The following is a 23,748-nucleotide window of genomic DNA, read 5'->3' on the forward strand; positions in this document are numbered from 1 at the left end:
GAATTTCATTATAATTCCCCCCCCCCCCCCCCCCCACCCCGATTTTCTGCTGGGATGTCCCGTTTTCTCCCTTGAAAAATATGGTCACCCTAAGTATGCAACATGGTTTCACATAAGCAAAGTACACTTTTAAGGCGGTTTATAAAGGTATCTCTTTACAACACCTGAATTTCCCGCGAGATAGCAGCGCTTGATGTACCTTAATAACGTGGCTTATCAAAGTAATTGGGGGTACACTCTTAACGTTACTAAATGAGGTTTTCTTGAAACTATAACCGGGTGGTAATAAAGATACCTTCACATGAAGCTGCAAAAGTAGGTAGGAAACGTATAGCCGGAATTTCCCTAAACCGTCGCATCGCCCGACAGCTCCACTAAAAATCTACGCTTTAGAGTAACGACGCTTCCATCCCGCGTGTTGAAATCAACGCTTTGCCATTCTTTAGGAAAAGTTACATTAGCCCGCGACAGAGCAAGAAGGTATCGCCTTAGCTTCATATGACACCGTATCTAAAGATCCGCAAATCGCATTTTAGAGTCGTAACTTTGTACGAAGCACGGAAATGGCGAGGCCAACATGATCACCGGGAATTAGAGTGCTGACACTCTTAGCGAAGATCATTTAGTCGCCAAAGTCTGGACAATTACAAGATTACTTATTGAATGCTCCTCATGTGGGGGTCATATTGAGCCGAAAGACCACCATCGACTCCTCACCCGAATGTATGCCGATGCGGAGCTTGAGCCTTTCCCCGGTGCGGTGGCGAATTTCGAAGTTCTGGATGGCCGTGAGCAGGTGCAGGGCCAGGGAAGCGATCTCCCCGGCGTGGCGGTCCCCGTTGCGCAGGGGCAGTCCGCTCACCACCATGTAGGCGTCGCCGATGGTCTCCACCTTGTACACGTCGTAGTGGCCGATGATGGAGTCGAAGCACGTGTACAGGTCGTTCAGCAGGTCCACCACCTGTCAAGACGTTCCAACGGGTCACGTTTCTCACTACTCAAACCAGCACACACGCACCATAAACACACACACAAACAAGCACACACAGACACTCACAATCTCATCTTGTAAACCCTGAGATGGGGAACGATAAAAAGTGAAAGCCGCTTACAACTCCCTGTAACGCCGAATTGGAGCGCAGCTCTTGAGGAGGAGGAGGGAAGGGCGCTGGGGGGGGGTTAGACTAACCAGGGGGGTCACGTGACCTTGGGGGGTCACGTGACCCCCAATGCCGATGATGTCATCACTGACGTCACTGATGACGTCATTAGTGACGTCACTGATGACTTCACCAGTGATGATGACGATGACGATGCGAATGTCGGTGACGTCATCAGTGACGTCGCTGACGACGTCATCAGTGATGATGACGATGACGATGCGGATGCCGGTGACGACATCAGTGACGTCACTGATGACGTCATCAGTGAAGATGACGATGACGATGCGGATGTCGGTAACGTCACCGGCATCCACATCGTCATCGTCATCATCACTGATGACGTCACCGGCATCCACATCGTCATCGTCATCATCACTGATGACGTCACCGGCATCCACATCGTCCTCGTCATCATCACTGATGACGTCACCGGCATCCGCATCGTCATCGTCATCACTGATGATGACGTCATCAGTGATGATGACGATGACGATGTGGATGCCGGTGACGTCATCAGTGTCGATGACGTCATCGGGGGGTCACGCGACATCGGCGGGGGTCACGTGACCTCGGGGGGTCACGTGACCTCAGGGGAGTCACGTGACCTCGAGGAGGGGGTCACGTGACCTCAGGGGAGTCACGTGACCTCGGGGGGTCACGTGACCTCGGGGGGGTCACGTGCCTCCCCACGAAGTCACGTGACCCCGGTGGGGGGCTCGCGTGGTGCATTATGGGATATTTCCCATGATGCACCGCGCGGTTACGCCGACGGCGACGGCGACGGCGACGCCGACGCTGCTCAAGCCGGAAACGGGCCCCTAAGAGCTGCGCTCTAAAAAAAAGAACGGACGAACAGATCGTTCCCCATCTCAGGGTTTGCAAGATGTCGATTGATTACCAGCTCGCCTGCACTCTCTCACTGCTCACAACCTCCAGCGTCTGTTATCCCGAAAAGCAGTTAGGAGAGCCGGTCGCTGCAAACTCGGAAAGAACTCGGCAAATGACAAAACTTATAATATGTTCAAACATAAAAAAAAAAGTCTGGCGGAACCAACTACTTATACGAAGAAAGCAAAACACAAACAGGGGACAAAGAGAAACATGTAGGAAAGCTTGCACATGTCTGTCTCTGTGCCCTGTTTGTGTTTCGATTTCTTCGTATTGAGTATTAATCGAACACGCTCGTCGAACCCATCCTTAACCCAATAAGGAGTATTCACTGGGCGCCATATTTGTGGGTGCTGTCTAGAGCGCATACTCAGAACGAGCCCCCATTAATAGGCTGCTAAGACCGGCCATTTTGACGGTGTGGAAAGCACGTTGCAAAAGAACCCCGGAAGCTAGCCATCCCCACGCGCTCAGCAGTCGCGCACACAGCTATGGCCGCCAGTGAATACTTCTTATATGTTGCTGTCTAATTAAGCGATTAGTTGCAGACAAAATTGAAAAAGCCGCGGCCAGTCCCGTATCAGATTTCCCGCTGAACTTAGCAGGTAAGCTGAATTTGTGTAAAGTTAACGTGAAATAAAGTCATCTGACTCCATTTTCCCCGCTGAATTTGGCGGGGAAACGGGATTAGTGTTCAGATCATGTGACATCAAGTTTTTCGCTAAATTTAGTGGGCAAATTGAATTTGTGTGTAGGTCACGTGCCATCAAGTCATGTGACGCAATTTTCGCGCCAAATTTAGCGGGAAGACAAACGGCTACGAACATACCTCAAAAGTGGCCTGCGGATTCGAAGAAAGCCTAATCGCTCTATTAATCGCTTTAAAAAGCTTTCTGCACTGTGGCACAGATAATGACTTTCGCCGTGTCCAGTGCCACAGTGTACATCGTTGTTCGGGGTCCAAACAAATTTCCAGACAGTCCTTCGCCTTGCGCCATCCGGGGATTGCAGCCATTGGCTCTCGCAATTGTTTTACGGGAGACCGGACGCTACAGATTTCTTTGAATGCGCGGTTTCTTGGATGTGGGCTTGTGTTAGTCAAAGCAAGAACCACGGTGGAAGAGAGGTGTATGAACGGCACCGCGTCGCCAGGGGCGAAGGTTGACTTGCATTTCGGACAAATGCCGTGAGATGGCGCAACGCGTCTGGGGCAATAGAAAGCCGATAAGAGACACTCGATGAACTGCTCTTATTCGCGCGCGACCGCGCCTGCGCGAAAGCCCATAAATCCACAGTGCCCCTGCCGGGAGATACGCGAAGCCCGAGCAAAACTTTTGCCACCTGGGCAGCAGCTTTGTTCAGACACGTCTCCGCCTCTTCTTGCACCGTGATAAGGACACTACGAAACACTGCCTGTGCTCTGCCTTTTGCAAGTATCGATCAGCAACACGCATGATGAAGCACGTTTTGTAGGAGGAAATTTCCCCGTCTTGTTAATTTTCTTGTTATTCTAGTCTGCATGCTCTTCCCGAAAATCCAGCACAGTCACGATATAGCTGGCGGAGAAAAGACAATCACAAAAACCCCAATGTGCGTAATTTATCCACGTTCTTTACTTCAAAATAGACGTAAGTTTCTTTATCAATATAAACCAAGTTTTAACAAAATAGATTTGTGTTCTATAATAAAATATACTATGCAGTCAATGAGGGAAATCATCGATAGTCGTTAATTTGGCAGCGAGCAAGCCGCAAGGAGCAGTCGATATTTCTCGGTGAATTGTCCCCCAAAGTGGAAGAATGAGAAGGTCACATCGTGGACACCAGTAGTTGTGCGACGTGTATTCTTCAAATGGAGTAGAAGTCTTCCCGCATGCCATCTCAGGGCCGCTACAGGCCTAACTGTGTGTGGTTCCTTTTAAGTGTAGGTTCAAGCCAACGTTACTAGAACCATTCATTTGAGAAACTGCCATAAAGCCTGCTCTAAAAAATTGGTGCCGATTCTTATTCCAGTAGCGAGCTAATGGCGATCGCAACACTGCCATTTCTTCCGCAGCGGCCATTCCGTGAACTGCACGGCTGCAGTTACTGGTCCCGGCTAGTCACGGAAGGGCCGGTGGCGCCATCTCACAGGGCCATCTTGCAGTAGTTATATAAAGCAACTTTCATGTTTCAACTCGTCGCTAAAGGGTGGCGCTGTTATCGTATTTAGCTCGGTCTCGGTGGATTTCAGCGGCCCCGGTTTCTTGGGCGAGTTTCCCAATTGAGTGTTTTAGTAACGCTGGTTCAAGCTGTGCATAAAAAGTGCTTATAAATGCCTGTGAACCTTTAGGAAAAATATGATATTACGGTTAAATGAATTTAAAGGGGCACTCTGGAGATTTTTTGAGGTATTGCAACCAACTATATGTTCTGAATTCTCGGCGTTTATCATTTCCGGTATGCCATTTAGTTTCGCGAAATTCATACTAGTTATTGTGAAATGGACATATCAAAATGTTGCACAAAGCAACATCCAGATATTCCCTCACTTTTCAGTGCCGTGACGTTAGTGGAAGGCAAGCTTGCCAGTCCAGCAAGCAGTCTAAAAAAATTGACTATGCCAAGCATTTGTTCCATGCAGGTGCGCGGGTTCTGGAGTGAGCTTCCAAAGCATTCATTTGACACATTGAAATTGCTTGAGATCATTTGTGAACAAAAATTACAGTCCAAAGAGTGAGCTCATTCCTCTCACTAGCGCCACTTTTTTCGTTGTTGCCAGTAAAGACTTTTTAAAAAACACGATCAGGACCAAAATTATAAATTTAATAACTTCGCAAAAAAATTATTTTGACCTGATATTTTGGGACACTGTTTCAGTGATGTTAGTTTGTGTGTTTAGCACATGTTCAGGCAAATCTGGGACTATAAAGAAATCGCCAGAGTACCCCCTTAAATGTTGGTAAACAAACGCAATCGTGAGGATGTTCTTACTGGCCTCGATTCAACGTCATCATCACCAACCGCAATAAGGAGGTAATGATTTTCTCCATCGAAAGCAGACTGAACAACCAAAGGTGTGAAATTTACGAAATAAATAAACAGTCCAGAACACGGACAGCACATCCCCACGAAAGTTGTGCTGTCGCTTTTTCCTCTGGGTTTAATTCTTTCATTCATTTTTACACCTGTACCAACGCCCTCACTTCGAAAAAAATGTTAAATTCGTCGTCTCTCCGGAAGCAATATTAAACGAGCAATGGCAAGCAACAAACGACAGGCCCACCTTTCTTATGCATGACGGCGATAAGCCGCTATCACGTTTAAAAACAATATAGCAGCAGAATTACTGCGTTACGATCGAATGTTTTAGGATTGCACGTCACGCGTCATCTCCACGACACAATTCCATACATTTTATTTACATAACTCAGCAATTTTTATCTTTTTGTTGTAAATTTATTTTTTATGACCGTTGCAAACTATAGTATACCTGTTAAGAAACGCAACGAGCGGCTTATTATGAGCACGATTCTTGATTCGTAATTCGTACTTTAATGTTCTCATTGGCTGATGATGCCAAAATCGTATTGGTTGAAGACCAATAATAAGATTGTCTGTACTTGTCCCGCCCTGCGTTATTTAGGTTGCGAGCGAATCTGCGTGCGGAATGTAATCTTAGTACTTTCACAGTGAGGATGAATTATCTCTTCATTACATTGCGAATTTACCTGTAAGGGTGACGAAACGGCGGACAGTGCTGTGAAACCAACGATGTCGCTGAAGTAGATGGTGACGCTGTCGAAACTTTCTGCTTCGACTTGTTCGCCTCGCTTGAGCTGCTCAGCCACAGACCTGCGCGATGAAAGGGTGACGAATACAGAGTGGTTAAGTTATCGGTGCCTCCGAAATCCACGCTGGTAATATCAAACTGCAACCCTTAAAGAGGAAGCGTACAAACAGAATGGTAAGTACTGCTAAAAGAAGGAAGTAAAAGTGTAATAAAATGTGACCAATTAAAAGCATTATCTATCGCAAAAGTAACAACAAGCAACGTGTATCAGCGTGACATTCGCACGCCGTCATCGTGCATGCTGGTTGGTCATTCCTACTTGTTGTTGCCGAGAAAAGCAAACACCGTGCTTCGAAATGTATACTGCGTAAGATACAGTCTTTGTCAAAAGTCCAGAACACACGACGCCCGTGTTCGGAGTGGATTCGCTCCCACAGTGCTGCTATTGTCGGTGCTTGCTCACTGCGAGGGTATTTTCGAAGCAGTCACAGTCAGCAACCGACTTTTTTTTTCTTTGAAAACGGTGGTGCAGAAGCGCGAAAAAAAGCTAGCGCCCTCATCTAGGACAGAACCAAAGTGACCTCAAGTCCTCTTAAGGCTTACATCGTACTAGGCTGCTGCGCAAGCAAGAACTGCGTCGTGAGTGGCCTTGTTTCTCATAATACTAGATCATTGCGTGGTCAAAGACTGCAAAAATTAATAATACGAAAAAAAGAGAGCCGTTTCTTTTTTTTTTTAGGTTTCGGTTGGACAAGCATGTCTTTCATGAAGAAGGAAGCTTGAATAGCCGCCGTGAAGAGAAGAAAGCCAGAGTTGGCTCACCGCGGCAGCCGAGAGAGCAACCCGAATCTGCAACGCGCATTTGATCATGGGCACTTCGAGTTCGTCAGCGTCCGAGAAGTCTTTCAGGCGTCGCTACACTCTAAGAAATGCCTGCGCGTCTACTTACCCGCAGAACTCTCGAAGAGTCAGTCTCTGCAATCTAGGAAATCAGCTCAGCGAATAATGAGGCGGTACATCTGTTTAGACCTCAAAATGAAGTCTGCGCTGAGGCATTACGCAATGCAAGCATGACGCTTTTCATTGCGTAATGCCACAGCGCATACTTCATTTTAAGGTCTAAACGAATGTTCCGCCTCATCATTCGCTGAGCTGATTTCGTATATCGCAGAGATTGGCTCTTGGAGTGTTTTGCGGGTAAGTAGACGAGCAGGCATTTCTTAGAGTGTAAGCCTCGTTCTGCATCCTCCTCGTACCCAAAACTTTGACGTTTTTGGCAGTATACGGCAGGTGGCGCGCTGGGATCTGCAAATCGTCAATTGCCGACGAGAGCAGCGCAGCCGCATGGGTAGGGTGCCTGGAATGCGTCTTCGACTCGTCTGTTTAGCAAGGTTAGGCATCGTAGTAAGCCTATGCATCGAAGGTAATCCCAAGTGGCAACAAGCGACATCACAAAAGGCGCTGTGTCATCCTGTCAGACGTCGCGATTCTGGCGGTTGCGAGTAGGAGTTCTGCAATCGGTTGCGCTATCGTCATGGTGTTCCAACTTCTGACTGAAGTTTCAGTGGACTATTATTATGAAGAGTGACTGCAGCAAAAGAGGCGCCTGCCACACGCACCACCGCTGTTGTTTACGCCAGAAAAATCGCGGCTGACGACAGGTTGACATTTTTATGACGTCATCAAACAAAAATCAGAGGATTGTTTTTTTTTTTTTTTTTGGATGCGATAAGTAAATTAGATGGAGACGCGTTTCAGGCGTCGTGGTAAAGGAGCACACCCGCTCCGAGCAGTCGCGTCGTGGGCTCTAGACTTTTGACGAAGACTGTACACTCTCAGCAGGGAGCCATGAACAATTTCCACTATTCTGACGTATACAATGTAAGGAGGATGCAGTTGCTCTTACTTGGGAAGCATCCGCAACAGGAGGTTCTCGGTCTTCTTCTTTTCCTCCATGAGTTGCATCGTTCTTTCTTGAACGAGGCTTTCGAGGTTGTACGCGTATTTTTCCATCATCGCTATCATGTTGTCAAATATATTGGGCTTCCTGCAACAAACAGAATGTACGTGCTTCGATATATTAAGTAAAAGAAGACATGTTCAGTCATATTATTTATGATTATAAGGCTGACGTTTAATAAAACTTCAAAGGTACAGTGCACCATTCGAGAAAAGCACGAAAGAACAGCAAGTTATTAATTAACCAATATGGCGCTAAATAAGTAGAGTATTAAACTAAAGCACGCCTCTACTCCTCTATCCTTCTCCCACTTTTTTGTTGTAACTCATTAATTCAATCTATTCATAATCTCCCAAAGCAGACAGGGCTATGAGCGGTAAACTAAACTGTTTTACCGAAATTATTGAGAGTACACCAAACTACACCGTTAGTGCTTTTACGAGTTCTACTTGAACCTTGAACAGGATATCGGCGGGCAGCAAATTCTTCCGCTTAGGTTAGTGCCCCGAACGAGCACCTCCCACCACACGAGTTTTGATGAGATTCCAACAAAAGAAACCGAAAAACTGGCGATGGCTTGTTTCCGCTAACAGTGTAGCTCTACGTACCTTGAAGAGCTATTTCAGTGACGACAGAGTTCTGTTAGTTTTCTCAACTACGCGGTCGGTCCCACAAGTGACGACAGCACCGAATTCTTTCCGTTTTGGCGCAAACTTCCATGCATGGTGGAGAATATGCTGTACTCCGTTTTACTGTAGGGTGAAACACGTGCAGCACTTCAAACCATTTAAACCAATCTAATAATATGTGAGTGTCAGCTGACCGTCGACCTTCGACCTGCGACGCGAAGGGAGCGTACAGTCACGTGACATGTTCGCAGCGGTGGATTGGTTGGGATCGGCTCGTAGCGCCTGCTGCTCTCTGTCATAATGTGAGAAAGAGTATTGTAGAGGAGATCCAACGACGTCGTTTCTAGCGGCTAGTGTGAAAACTAAACCCGTGGGAACGACGGAAACAAATTATTTCTTCGTATTCCTGGCGCAGCGCTTGACCGAAGTTGCCGAACCTTGCATCAACGTTCGGTAGGGGATCGCGTTAAATCCGTCAAGCGGAAATTGAAGACGCTACGTCGAGAAAGGCGACGTCAAAAATCTTGTCCACGGGCGTTGTGTTCAGTGCACACCACGCTGTGTGAAAAACGCAACGTGGTGCTATCCATGCCAATAGTTTGTTTTTTTCCGTGTTGCGGGCGCAGAGTTGCGAAGCGTGCTCACAGCCCGGCCTGCATCTGCCTGAGCTTGACGTTGACGAAGCGGAAGTCGGGCCGGTTGTCCGGGTTCTCGTCCCAGCAGTCCTGCATGCAGCGCAGCACGTAGTCGGCACACACCAGCTGCTGGACGGGCGGACGGAACGGGGGCCTTTCGTCCCTCACCCGCACACGCTCCACGATATCTGCGCATGCGCGAGGCAAAGAGCAAAAACCGTTGTTTTGTGGAACTCGCACGCACACACAAAAGCAGCGACACTTTTTTTTTTTTTCATGAGTCTAAAAGCGCCGATGAATATACATTATGCTAAACTCTTACAAGGATAAGCGCGAAGATCGAAAAGAATTATGAGAACTTCCTATGGGCTTCTCTTTTAACTCACATACTCTATCACACGACACTGGCGAGAGGGAGACAGAACGAGAGCAACAGAGAGAGAGAGGGGGACTAACTAACACCATCTATACTTCGGTTTATTATATGTTCGATCCGAGTCGATAGCACGAACGCGTATTACATTGAACACACATCCTAAAAGCAGAAGTCTCTGGGTCTTTCCTGCACATGATTAGTTTAGCAATGATCGAATGTACAAAAAACACGATGAACACCATGACGTTGCGCTTTCGTCAAACAAGTATTCCAACCCGATATCGTTTCATGACTCCTTTAAGGTGGAGCAATATAGTGGTGGTTAAGGTGGCACAGGTTCTCGTCTGCCCTTGTCCGCTCACCTGCGGACCCTCCGCCCCTTAAGTTCGCATCTGTCGTCTGCTACAATCGGTTTTAAACAGCTACAGACTGGCACTCCTTTCGGCGCCGTGGACGCCGCCACATGTTTTTCATGACGTCTCTTTCTGATCGCGTTTCCTGGGATCATGGAACTGGAAAAGAGCACGCAAATGACGTACAGAGCATAAAATACAGTACCGTTTGTAGCGTTGCAACAGTACTTACAATCATATTAAAATGGTAAGAACAGGTTGATTGTAGCAATTGAAAACAATTTTACTTATTAAAAAAAAAGTATCGGGGCGTAACCAGAACTACAACTAGATATCCTGATGAAATGTCGTTACATTGCTTATCAAAACTGTACGACCGCTACAGATTCATAGTTACGATTTTGCGGGCTCGGGACTTTGCCACACCCTACATTTAGGTCCTCTCCGTTCGTCCAGTCTCCTCTAGGGCATGTCTTCGTTCACCCCACCCTGCTACACATTACTTACATTTGGTGGGGAGGTCCGAAGAGCCCCACGGCCCCGCCCTCCCGATGATCTCGAAAAGGATGATGCCGAAGGAGTACACATCTCCCTTCTGGGTTCCGCGCGCAGGCGGGTTCATCAGCCGCAGCAGTTCCGGTGCACGCCATAGCAGGCCTGTCGTCGAAGAATGTCCAATTAGCAGCGTCTCTTAGAAAAAGCTATAAAAAGTGTATTCAAACAAGTTGAAGAATACGGAAACACTCTCCGCACGTCAGTGAACAGAGAAAGTTTAAAGCAGTAGTGTCATTTATTGAATTATTTAAAATACCCTCAGGGGCCATCGTCTGCAGCAAAGGGGTAATAAGAAAGTCGGGCCTTGCCCCACCCTGCGTATATTAAGCTGTGCTAATTTAACTCGCGTGTCACGAGAAAAAAACAAAACAAAAAGAAAACACGAGCTGCCGTTTTGATGTTTGTCTCGCAAAAAGTGGGGATCATGTAGAGTCCAAAGACCTTCGAGCACAATAGAGATTTGATCCTTCCTCTGTCAAATATTATGCGGGATTTTTTCTTAAATTTTAAGTCTGCCTGCTGGTTTTATTATTAATTTTTTTTTGAGTAACCCTGTACATTCTTGTAAGCTACTTTGCAATTTTTCGATCATTGTAGGAAAATTGTTTGTTGGAGAAAGCGCCCAAACACGACAAGAATTGAAAAAAAAAAAAAAAAAAACATGGAAAAGGTCAAAGGTTTATATCCGTATGTCGTAGTTCCTTATGCTTCTGGCAATTAGGCTAGCCTTCTAAATTTGGCGATATATGTTTTCACTGATGAGGATGATTTGGATAGAGCGTTACCGCCCCTAACCGAGGGTCTTCAATGTCCATCTCAAAGTAAAGACCTACACGGCCTCACTTTATAACTTCCAGTTATTCCAGAAAACTCGGCCGAAGCGCTAAGAAAAAACATCAATAAATTCAATCAAAGTATGTTTTTCAACAAGCCACGAAAATGCAAAATATGGTGAAGTGACAACGTGTACTAATTTCAAAAAAGAATAATAAAAAAATTGTTTTGTTTCATATATTTTTTAATATTTTAATCCGCTCACAAAAACGGACAACAACCTCAACTGAGTGTCCTCAAACATGCATATTTAATCAGTGTTTTTCATGATAATAAAGGATTTAATAAAGCAAAATAATTTATTCAACACGCAAGGACGTTTTTCTTTAAGCGTACATGTCCTGTTTGCAGATCGTCCGCTAAATAAAATTATTTTTTTCAAGTGTTGTTATCTAAAAAGAGCAAATGGGCCGAATGTAAATGGTATCGTTGAACCCTTGCTTTGAATGCTGTGCACGGGGGTTGGAAATTCACGCATGATTTATTCTCCACTCACTTGTATCATTATCCTCTGTTCTGTCTCCAACCAAGTGAACTCAAAAAAAAAAAAAAAAAAACCTTCTGCACCATAAAAAAAAATGGTGTTTTTTTTTTTACGTTGCACTCTCGTCCGTTTTTATATATAAACATTTCCTAAAAAATTGGCAAGTAAAAACAAGATACCCCTGATTACATTTCAGTGAAAGTGACCGGTGAAGTTCTTGTGTATAGCACTATAAATTGTTTACCTTGAATTGTTGTTTGAACAGAAAAATATTTGGTTAAACATGTTTAATTCGTTTTTTATTTGTATTAAAAACAATATTATTCAATATTACATCTGATAATTTCACATGAAGGAGATATTTGGCATTTTGTTTGGCCTAGACCCTATCGGGCTAACTTGGCACAAATTGTTTATAATTTACTCCAATAGCATAGTTCAAAATAAGGAACTGATATGTTTCATATGAATGTGCCAAAAGGTAGCTCAGAGTCTTTATGTCGGTTATAAAGGGTTCTGCGTTTTCTGATAAATCCGATAAACACTCGCCGGTAAAAATATTGCCGATTCGGATTTATCCAAAAACCTCCGAATTTCGGGGCGTCCAGTTGTTTCATTATCCGAAGAACTCAGGAAAACCCCGACAAGCCTTCTTATTTTGAAATATTACGAAAACTTTTTTCCGATTCTTTTGTTTCTCTACTTTTGTTTGTTTCAATGCTGTTTCTAAGCTTTACAAAGAATGCCTTTTGGCCTCTTTTTAGGAAACGATAGAGAATTCACCTGACAGTGAACCAAGGACAAACACGTCTTACCTTCCCCTCTAGTTCCACTTGGAATTTTCCACTCGTTATATATATTTTTTTCCCGAGACTTCGCCTTCTTTGGTGATCCTCTTTTTTTTTTTTTTGAAGATCGAACATTTGCGCACGTTTTCTTGAGATCCGTGCCGACGACAAAAATTCGAAAATAATTCAAATATTGTTTGTATATTTGCATTATGCGCAGGAAACGTACGCTTCCTGCGCAGGGAATTATCAGATACTGAAGTGACTGCCAGCAACGACATCATTATTTGCAAGTTTTGCCGCGTCCAAGTCAGCACGGCAAATGAAAAGGGTGCCCTCCGTATTGAAGATCACCTGAATTCAAATCAGAGCATCCAGCTAAAGAAACCGCGTATCGTGACATGGTGAGTGCATTTAGGTTAAGGTATTCATCTATAGACGCTTTACACACGCGCAAAGTTACAGCCGCCATTGCTGACCTTCTCTTGTCTTTCCCATATGCCAAGCCACTGGAACGAGCGTTGACAAGCCTCCACAGAGGCCAATGCTGTGGAGAAGGACGCAGTACAACCTAAAATAGCAATGACCTGCCCTGCTGTGGTTATGATGAAGTGAAGTAAATGTAATAAGATGAAGAAAAAACTGAAGGTCGGTTATGGCGGCACCCATGCACAGCTGCTGCAAAGCGTCTATATAATTCTCCGGACAAATTAATCGGGTATTGTGAGCAGCTGAGCTTTTAATGTTTTCATATAAAAAGGCTTTTTTGTTAAATTCGAAAAACGTAATTTTTTGCCTACATAATTCGCCTTACCAACCAAGGCTCTCTAAAGGAATGACAAAGAAAAGGAGTACCAGGGAGGACGCTAATGACACCTCACACATGTTCTGCCAAACACTTTGACAAGCAAGGTCACCACTCCATCAGACGGACTGGCCGCTTGGTAGCCTGTTCAGGGAGGAGTGCCCAGCTGCACGGACAATGCCGTCAAGTATTCAAATCTACCGAAAATTCCTACCAGAGGTCTGCGAGCGCCATCTCGAGGTGGTCAAAAAGCAATCAAGAACCGCCCGATATCTCTAAGCATTGACGAAACGCCAGAGGTCTGTGGCCGTCCAGCAGTGGTGCTAGTGACATTCTATGATGACGAGCTATCTGGCCGCCGGACCTTTATGGCAGACTTACAGATTCTACAACAGTGCAGTGCCGTGTCCATTCGGATGCTGGTACAAGAGGTTCTTCAAAACCTCGCCAGATCTCTAAGTGACGTCTTTGTGTGTTGTGTTCAGACTCTGCTTCCCACATGCAGAAACTCCACAGGGACATGCAGCAGTCACGCACAGATTTTCGTGCTCTGAATTTCAAAGATCCTTGCCATCTTCTCAAGAGCATCGTTGAGGGGGGGGGGGGGGGGGGGGAGTTCAAGGGCGCTTACGACTTCGTTGCTCATTTCCCTGTTTTTCTGAATAACTCAAGAAAACTTCGCGGTCAGTTTGGTTCCGTCTGCGCCGAAATGAGCATTGAGCTAAAGTGTTTATTGAGTCCCCATCTAGATGGTTTTCTTTTCACGAAGAACATGCTGATTTTCTTGACCACTGGCGCGCTATTCTGGCATTTGTGAAGAGGGACGGGGCAAATAGAAAAGAAATGTGAAAAGCTGGAAGCATTTGTAACGACATCTAGCTCTCTGAATGACCTGCTTATCAGACTCAAGTTCCTAAAAAAGACCTGGAACGAAGTGCTGTTCATAATCAAGCAACTAGAAGCTGAATTGACATTGGCGGATGAAGTGTATCCTCCACTTGCTGTGCGCCTTGAGGCACTGCTAAGTCAATAGACCAACGCCCCAGTGATGAGTTTTGTAGGGCAAGTAGACTGCATGCTCAACATGATTCACGAGGTAGAGCGCTCTCACACCGTTCACATGTTTCGCCAGCACTACAATGCTGTAGCCGAAATGTGGAGTCCGACTACATGTCCAAAGATATATTGAGGAGAGCCTGCAACATAACGACGTGAAAGTTCGGTATCGAGTGCAGATCGCTAACCCGAAAGTGAAAACAGAACTGCCTCGAACGTTCGAGACGTAAGAGTATTTGGTTACTCTCGTCGCGCCATACGGGCATGACCCGTATAGCCACTGTATTTCAATCTTTATTTCCCTTCCCTGTTTTATAACTTGTTCGTTGTTCTGCTGCCGTCTGTCTTGCCACTGTAGGGGGCCGGAGACTCGTCAAGCTGTTCCTTTGCAGCTTTTTTCTCCGGCCTCCCCTTCATCACTGATGAGAAATAAAACTTATTATTATTATTATTATTATTATTACTTTACCGAGTTAGAAACAGAGTTCTGCGCATATCAGGCCTACACTGTGAAGGAAACAGTTGAACCGCTAATGTTCTGGAAATGCATGCAGAAGTGTGGCCCATCCTCTCACACTGTGCGCTGTACGTACTGGAATTTCCCATATCCAGAAAAGTTTCTGGAAAGAACATTCTCCCTGTTTCGCGTTGTAAGTCGAAAGGAGTGAGGGAATGCAACGTTGGAAAATGTGCCTGCATTTACTACAAGTTGTAAGAAGTCACGAATCCCACTGCAAATGTTTAAAATATTGACCGCGTAATAAAAGTGTATCCGTAGTTGATTGTACTGTATTTCTGTACTTCAACATTACCTTTAATACAGATCAATATCACGCTAACATTCCGAAGAACTGAATTCGGTGTACGATAAAAAGTTAATAAACAAAAACTTCGTAAAACTCCGAATTTCATGTCCGAGAAATATAAACTCTGAACAACACACCCCGAATTCGTTCAAAAATGAACTCCGAAAATGCAGAACCCTACTTATAAACAATGCTCTCAAAGGTTACTTACTAATACTTTAATCTTCGAGAACCATCTGCAATTTTTCCTTATTTTGGCGGAACAGTCAATGTATAAGCACGAAATAAAATTCTCATTTGAGACTGGTCACAAAATGGGACTTGGTTTTCATGATAAAGCACAGAGGTGCGTGAGATTATTTTCCTCTTTGTAATAATGTTCAAACGTGCCCCAACCTGCATTGTTTGTTATGAGGTGTTCTAAACACGGATTTGTTTTCCTATCCCCAAATTGGTAAGGATAATAATAATAATAATATTATTATTATTATTAAAATTTTAGACTATGGAGTGAAACATTACCGAGTCGATTACAATATTAAGACTGCAAGAAAGCGAACAATATCTAGTAATTATTTAAAATTGCTATTGATATCTTGATATCTTGCGATATCCATGGCGGGATATGGCAAGTTAAAAGTTAACTTGCCATATTCTGCCATGATGCGTGACCTTTTGAGGCTGCTTAAGGTAAGACGCGCTTTTACCTCTGTAAGCGTTTTCCGAGACCTTCTGGGGGACGCAGGTCTGCGCAGCCCTGAACTCGTGCAGCCCGAAGTCGGCAATCTGCAGCACCCATCGCGAGTCCACCAGGCAGTTGGAAGAGCGGAGGTTCCCGTGAGACACGATCTCGCTGTCGTGAATGTAGATCATGCCCTGGGAAATTTTACATAAAAAGAAACATTTTAAAATCCAGATTGTACTCGAGCCAAATAAAACATTGGCGTCAATTTCGCATTCTTTGTTACAGAAACCAATTGTGTATAGAATTTGCTTGAATACGGAATATCTCAGCGTTTGTGAGCCCCCAAAGTTGATTTTGCTATTAAATCTACACTGTTCAAACTCAATATATAATAACAATTATGAACCGGATTTCATTTTTAATTTTTATTAGAGCACTAGAGAGGTTTTTATTAAACCTTTATACGAATGTCTTGATCACTGTTAAAGCGTAGTTCTTCAATAGTTGCACAGTACACAGTTTCCTAATATAGATATTACCCTCTGTACTTTCCCAAATCTTACTTCCCTTGACAAATCTCACTGCGCAAAGTCTTGCTGTTGAATGTTACTACGCTTAAGCTATTTTTCCAAAATTGGACTGGATCCTTGGTAATTGAATGATTCAAATGTTAAAAACAAACGTATCTGTTTTGGGAAGTGAACTTTTCAGGTAATTCAAGAAGTGAAAATCGTAGAATGAGTGCATAATGTTTGTGTATATTTTTGCATAGGTCTTGTCTCCATATGTTTTTTTTTATTTATGTGGTACTAAGATGGCCTTTTCTCTAACAGAATATTGTTCTGGACAAATTTCTTCTACAAGCCGTACTGCGTATTTATATACGATTGCATTACTTTCAGGTAACCATACCTTTATCAAGTCCGCCACCAGTGATGAAACGAACATGCTGTCCAAATCCAAGTCTTCATTCCGCAGAACATCCTGGGTAAAGTTACAGAAATAGGATGCAAAATGCAAATTCCTCTGAATACTTCAAGGAAATGGGTTTAAATGAAGCATATTCTAGCACGAGCTGATTTAAAAAAAAAAACAAAAAAAAAACTTGATAATGATATTACTGGGGAGTGGCAGTAAGGTTTAACTGAGAGGGTCAGCCAAAAAATCCAATACTGTACTCTACACCCAGAGTGGTTATTTCGCGAGTAACTCAATTTAAGGTAAGTTATCAAACTAAAACTTCTTGGAAGAGCTATATTAGACCAACTACTTTAAAAAAAAATCAGCCTTTCCACTCTTGTGAAGAAGGAAGACCAGCGGAGCTGTACTCGATGCACTGTGTGCTTCTGCTTCGTCGTCGTGTGTTTTTTGCGCTGTTTCCTACGATGAATTCCCACCAACGCGCCCAACTATCCATTCTTCTATTATAGCTGGAAAAGTTGGCGCCATCTACGAGCGACGGCGGAAACCATACTGGTTGTGTGCTTGCCGCCGTCGCTTATAGATGGCGGTAGCTGTCCAAATAGGTTTGTGTCGACATACACGGACACGATCCTGGGGAACCTAGCCCTTAAAGGGGTACTCCGCCGATTTCTTCATGGTCCCCGATTTGCTTGAAATTTTGCTAAACTCGCCAAACAACATCACTAAAATAGTATCCCAAATATTAGGTCAAAATAATTTTTTTTCACGAAGTTATTGAATTTACAATTTTGGTCCTCACCGTGTTTTTCAAACTGAAAGTCTCTACTGGCAACAATGAAAAAGTGACGTCATTGGAAGTGCAGGGGTTCACTCTTTGGACTGTAGAATTTGTTCCCAACTGATTTGAAGCAGTTTCATGGTGTCAAATGAATGCCTTGGAAGCTCGCTCCAGTCCCCGCGCTCCAGCACGGAACAAATAATTGGCATATTCTATTTTTTAGACTGCTCGCCCGACTGGCAAGCTGAACTTCCACTGACGTCACGGCCCTGAAAAGGGCGGGTATATTTGAATGTCTGTTTTTGCATCATTTTCATTTGCCGATTTCGCAATAACTTTTATGAATTTCACGATATTAAATAGCATTCCAGAAAGGGTAAAGGCCTGGGAGTCAGAAAATATAGTTAGTTGAGGTAGCTCAAAAATCGGCGGAGTACCCCTTTAAAGGAGCCATGAAACGAATTTTGTGTTGGGATGAATGATTTTAAATTGGGACTTTACTAATCGCATATCGTTCGGCTGGCCAAAAGAAAGAGGCTAGGAAGTCAAAAGCCAGCTTTTCGGTATGAACATTTGAAAATATAGCGGACTATTTTGTACCTTCTTGCCTTCAAAAGCTCTCCGCCTTTTCACTATGATACATCCGCGGTTGCGAAAGCGCGTCACCGGCGCCAAACTGACGTCAGCAGAGTCCAGCTTACGCATTGGACACGAGAACTGCGTCACTTGGACGTATGCGCTCGTCAACAATCAATCCGTCGACGAATATTTGGATTCGCGTTCGTGGCCAATGAGTGCCCTGACGGAACTTACTGTCACTGGGGAATGACAAGTTCTATGGTGTGCATAAAAAGCACGGTGGAAGCTACGAGTCATCGCACCGGTGCCGAAGGAATGTCACGACCACGTATTTCACAATTCGCATTTGAGTTGAGGATTAAAGCTAAGGAGGAAGAAGTAGGAAAATCGTTTCATGACCCCTTTAAGAGCTCCGCTGTGAAAAATGTTGAAGACCAGGGCGGATTTTTGTTAACAATTCTCTTTGCGAATTTCGAGCGGTCCAAAAGCGCTCCATGCTAGCGCTTTTGGAGCGATAAATGCGAGTGCGTTCTTCCAGGTGCCAAAGGATACCAACAAAAAAGCGCTTCAAAACCACTCGAAATTCTCCAAGCAAGGTTCCCCTATTTGTTATAACTAGAAAAAAAAAAAAAAAGCCTCTAGAGCATGAGGCGTGCGAGTACTTAAGACTCAACTTCACGTGCCCTTCCCTCGTGCGCTGTAACTTTGGTAGCGTTTTCTTTCTCACTGATAGGATTATGCTTTAGCAAGCCGTCCCTGTTGCATGTATAAGATTAGGAGGTTGCACCCTTGACCTTAGCAACAAACCAGCTATTAATATACGCTTTATATCACAAGGTTAATTAACATAATTTGCATATGCTTATAAAACAAAAATTGAGGGTGCGGCAATATTTTGTATACCTTCGTGTTGCAGCTTTTTCGCGTGTTCAATCGCAATTGACAAGAAAAAAAAACACATAAAAGCGACGTCTTAGAGCAAGGGTTCAAAATTATATCTTCACGCTAGCGTGCAACGAACCTCAAGGCTTCCCCTTGCGCTGAAGACGGTCAAAATGCAAATGTTGGGAGGATCGACACAGGCTCCGATGAAAGGAGTGATGTTCTCGTGCCGCATCTCCCGCACCTGCGACATAACCGGATTAACGAACTCTTGGGTTACGCCGCGATGCCCTTCGTTACTGCTATTCGGCGTTTTTTTTCCTTCGCTGTGTTTCCCATGATGTACATTCGTGTTAGCCCTATGTATTACATTGACTTAAAAAGAAAACATAAAGTGGGCAGATCAGATGTTTTTCTATTACAAGAATTCTCAAGACCACTGAGAGCTCAAGAAATGTGGTGCGTACAGCCGCCGGCAATGTGACGGTGAACACCTTACCTGGTTTCTTGCCTGTTTTACGGCTCCCGAAAACTATATTAACTCTCCACGTTTCAAATGGTACGTGGCTTGGGGGTCTAAACTTTGCGTTCTAGCCCTCTTCTGTAACAGAGCTTGTTCCAGAACTTGAAGGAGCGTCAAAAACAAGAAGAGGGCTGTTCACCTTCATATCGCTCACGGGTGTACCTTATTATATTGATATGCCTCTCAACTCATGATTTGTTCTTGGGAGTTCTTATTTGAAAATGCAGCAATTTTATTGTCAGAGGAGTTATCATAGGGTGCTCGAAACTGACTACGCTTTATGCTTCTTTAAGCTGTCACTGAATAATACCTATGTTGGCTTAAATAATACCTATATTGGCTTAACAAAGTGGCCAGGTTCCATGTATCGTATTATGAGGATTGCTTTAGTCAATAAAAATCTTAAGGAACACACACAGGTCGTGGTTTATTATGTTCATGCCGCCTGATTCGTGATTCGCTTTTCAAAATTCTTAACAGCGAATGCTCCAATTTCGTTTGTTGAGTGAAAATAAGAAACTAGAGACCCGCCAGTCCTGCGTTCGTTAAGCTGCGAATAGCGAAATGGTGCCACGAAGGCGTTTCCGACCAGTGTATTTCCGGCGTCAAAAAAAAAAAAAAAAAGTAATCCATTGATAACCTCCCCCCCCCCCCCCCCCCCCCTTAGTCTCGGGGTTTTGGCCAAAATGTTGATGCATTGATTTGTGTTTGCTTTACAGTAAAAAGCAGTATGAACTGGAGTATGGAACAGACAATCTAATTGGATTTCTTGCTGCAAACCTGACATCCAGTTTTCAGAAAATGGTCGGCAAACTGGATTTCAGTTAAGCAACCGGAAAGAATAAACACAAATTCGGGACGCAAACAGACGATACAACTCTTTCAACTCACAACGACATTTATTTCGTCTCCGTTCAAACAACGGCCATCGAGCAGGTTCTGGGGAGGGAGCAGAGAGGGAAAAGGGGGGGGGGGTGAAAAAAGGAGGAGGGGAAGAAACGGGTTATTCGCGGCCTTCCCTCAAGGTCTCTGGTCCCCTCCGCCCAGTTCGGGACGGAGGAATTTCATCTCCCGCTCGGAAAGGGCCAGAGAGGCCGAGGCGACGTTAGTTACCGATCTCTTGATGGCGTACGATTCGGCGACTTCCCTGCCAAACCTCTGCCGGTGTCCTCCCAATACGCGCGTACCTTCGTATCTGGGCGAACAACCGTCGCACGTCATGCGGTGTACAACTATTGGGTGCATGGAGTCGTCGGGGGGTTCGTTCACCTCCCGCGAGTGTTCCCTCAGGCGGTCATTTAGGCACCTCCCGGTCTGCCCTATATACTCCCCGCCACACGAAAAAGGGATGGTATAAACCACCTCCTTCCTGCACTTAACAAACTGCTGTCCGTGCTTCTTGTTGCATTGAGTCGCGGAGGGCGGGGTATTCACCAATCTGCACATTTGTTGAAGCTTTTGCTTGCAGGTTTCCAGCAAAGAAATCCAGTTAGATTTTTGGTTCCATAATCCAGTTTATATTGTTTTTGTTTTCGGTAGGGTGATGACGTCATATAAGTGTCGTGTTGTCGTCGGTCGCGATCCTGGCGGTGTTGGAGCAGCGGTGGTGGATATGGCAGACGCCTGCTGTGCAGAAGGTCGCCCTCCAGGGGCCCTAAGCTGGATGCTTGGCGAAAATGACGGCGAGAAATCTGGCGGCCGCGGTTGGCCAACGCCACACTTGACCTTGGCGCCTGCCAATCATAGCCGCCAAATTTCTCGCTAACTTTTCCGCCAAGTGTCTAGATTAAGGCCCCAGATTGACATTTACGGAGTATTCGGCAGTCGCGTGTTGGGACGCCGACAGCAGGACACTCCAGATTTTTTTGTGACGTCACTTATTGGTGCCGGTTTGGGAGTACTTATGCCCGAGTCCCACTAGAGCGACAAAGAGAACCAACCGACAGCGACAAGTCTCAAACCAGATTTTTTCGCGATTGGGCAGGCTTCGTAGAATAAAGAAGGCTATGCTCAAACACGTGCATCATGCACGCGAGGGTATCTTTGGCAGGCTTGCAATCACTCGTGCTTACTTCACGAGCACCGAAGGACTAAACGTCTGCCGAAGGTACCATCGCGAGCAGGCAGCATGTGTTGCATTCTTGTCCGTGTTGGTTATTTTTGTTTGTCGCTCTAGTGGGACTCGGGCATTACGATGCACGGACGGAAGAGAACGACAAACACACCCGTCGGAGACGCGTTTGAGGCACCGTAATGGAGAGTTTTAGATTAGCGTACGCAAAAGCCTTGAATACGAAAAGTCGTGGAGTCGTCACCAGTGCGTCTGCGCCGAGCCCAAACCATGTTTTGGATTGCCGTAAGGAGACGACGTTATTTCGCTGTGTACGCAAAGCGTTTGCGTACGCTGTTCTTAAACTCTTAAACTGGCTGTAAAGAAGCTAAGGTCTCAAGTACAATAAAGAAGTGCGAATTATGCGAAAACAAGCTCGTGTCTACCTCAATGAGCTCCTTGCGGATGCTTCGTGTCAGGTCGATGCTCTTCTTGAAAATGGGTTTTATGAAAACCACGTTGCCCTTGTAGAACCCGACCCGTGGTCGTGCCCTGCCGGCTGAGTTTGCTCCGGTGTCGTGGTCCTGGACCGACGAGGAACCCTTGTGGTGTGGACCGTGTAGCCTCCGGTCAAACTTCCGCAGCTGGTGCTCGTCGGGGAAGGCGAATCCAAGGCGCGTCACGTCGAAGCCCTGGTACTGTAACGCGCACATTTCTGAATTTATGGTGAAACACTCATTTGAATGGCTCTGGTAAACATAAAGTAAGTTCTTACTTCTTGATATGCTTAGACACGTGGAAGCTATTTGCACTAATGTTTGCTTGATGTTTTCGGCGTAGATAAGACATTTGGCCAATACGGCGCCACTGCTAGCCTATGGTCTTTAACATGCATAACGCAATAGTAATACACAACAGCATGGCGGTATAATGCTCATCAGGATCGAAACTGGCCAGGGTGGGGATTGAGCCCGGTATTGCTGGCTTCTGTAGCGCCAGCGTTCGCTTCACGTGCTCCAAGATGTTGTGCGTATATACACTCAGCCACCGTCCTCTCCGTCCAGCTGAATGTTTGACGCTGATTAAAATGACTAAAGCGTCTTCACTGGTACCTAATGAAATTATTGATATTAAATGAAGTTTGCTCATCAAGAATCAACACCACGAATTGTACGGCGTGTCCACGCTTCGAAGCACCGACTCGCGGAAGTTTCGTATGTGTAGAATGCTTTCTGTATTCACTGTCAGGGTAAGAACGGGAGAATGGACTTCCAGTTGTCCCGCCTCCAGTGCGCGATTCCTACATTCGATTGCGTGTCGCGAGTTTGAGCGGGCACAGGCAGCTAAAGCACGTAAAAAGGCAGCGTGTGGGTGTGCGACTGAGCATTCGAAAGAGATGCATTGTTGTTATTTTACTGTAAGCGACTTAATTAATCTTCTTGAATAACGGCTACCCACTGGGATGCAGCTACACAATATTTGGACCGACATTTCGTGACTCAGTGACAGTATTTGTTCTCGTGGTAATTAAAGTGCCGCGTGCAACAAGGGTACGAATTGACATCACCCTTTCTTATGCTTTTGTTCCTAGAGATGAAGATTGTAATTGCGCCACTTCTTCTTTTTGCTGTTGACACATATTAGATGTTAATTCCCGTCAAGCGGAATAGAAATACAAGTCTTGACCAGCACAGGAGAAACAAGTAGGTACCCACTTTGTGAGCTGCACATTTAAACCTGTACTTCCCGTACACCTACATTCCCAACATTCTCGTGTAGAAATTCAGGTAAATATCTTATGCTACACACTTCCAGTCTTCTTGCCCTGACTTAAATTTATATACAGCCGACAACCGTATATGTACAAGTCACAGTCTTCACACAAGCGCAAGCGTGTCGACGCCTGACGGCACTCCGCGTGATATAACCTGCATTTTACGAAGTATGTTCAAGGCAGCTTGTGCACGGCTGCAGCATGATCCAAAGCGCGTTTTCGTATCAATCAAACTCTATGCTGTCATAAAAAAAGAAGAAAAAAAATAAACACTGCAAGCATCAATAAGTATGAACGATTGATTTTTATCGACGTTTAAACGATTTGCTCTGTATCAACGTCTTACACTCGGTTAATATATTTTTTTCTTCTTCCGTCTCAATGCATCACGATTCTAGAGGAGCGTAAACAACTTCAAAGGTCAAAGGCCTTCTTTTATGTCTTTTTTCT

At 44.9% G+C, this 23,748-nt stretch overlaps 1 protein-coding gene across 1 annotated transcript in view; it reads right to left on the bottom strand.

Moving 5' to 3' along the window:
• LOC8035418 (guanylate cyclase 32E-like) overlaps positions 1–23,748 on the bottom strand; it is a 191,897-nt gene that overhangs the window by 9,907 nt on the left and 158,242 nt on the right. The window contains exons 12-20 of the mRNA XM_040216864.2: positions 21,971–22,222; positions 19,091–19,195; positions 16,701–16,772; positions 15,811–15,979; positions 10,283–10,432; positions 9,057–9,234; positions 7,729–7,869; positions 5,761–5,884; positions 718–961 (exon numbers count right to left, since the gene is read on the bottom strand). Of these exons, the coding sequence (XP_040072798.1) occupies positions 718–961; positions 5,761–5,884; positions 7,729–7,869; positions 9,057–9,234; positions 10,283–10,432; positions 15,811–15,979; positions 16,701–16,772; positions 19,091–19,195; positions 21,971–22,222 (1,435 nt within the window). The remainder of the gene's footprint in view (positions 1–717; positions 962–5,760; positions 5,885–7,728; positions 7,870–9,056; positions 9,235–10,282; positions 10,433–15,810; positions 15,980–16,700; positions 16,773–19,090; positions 19,196–21,970; positions 22,223–23,748) is intronic.

The sequence above is a fragment of the Ixodes scapularis genome, unplaced genomic scaffold (assembly GCF_016920785.2).
Source record: "Ixodes scapularis isolate PalLabHiFi unplaced genomic scaffold, ASM1692078v2 PGA_scaffold6__148_contigs__length_123643588, whole genome shotgun sequence".
NCBI lineage: Eukaryota > Metazoa > Arthropoda > Arachnida > Ixodida > Ixodidae > Ixodes > Ixodes scapularis.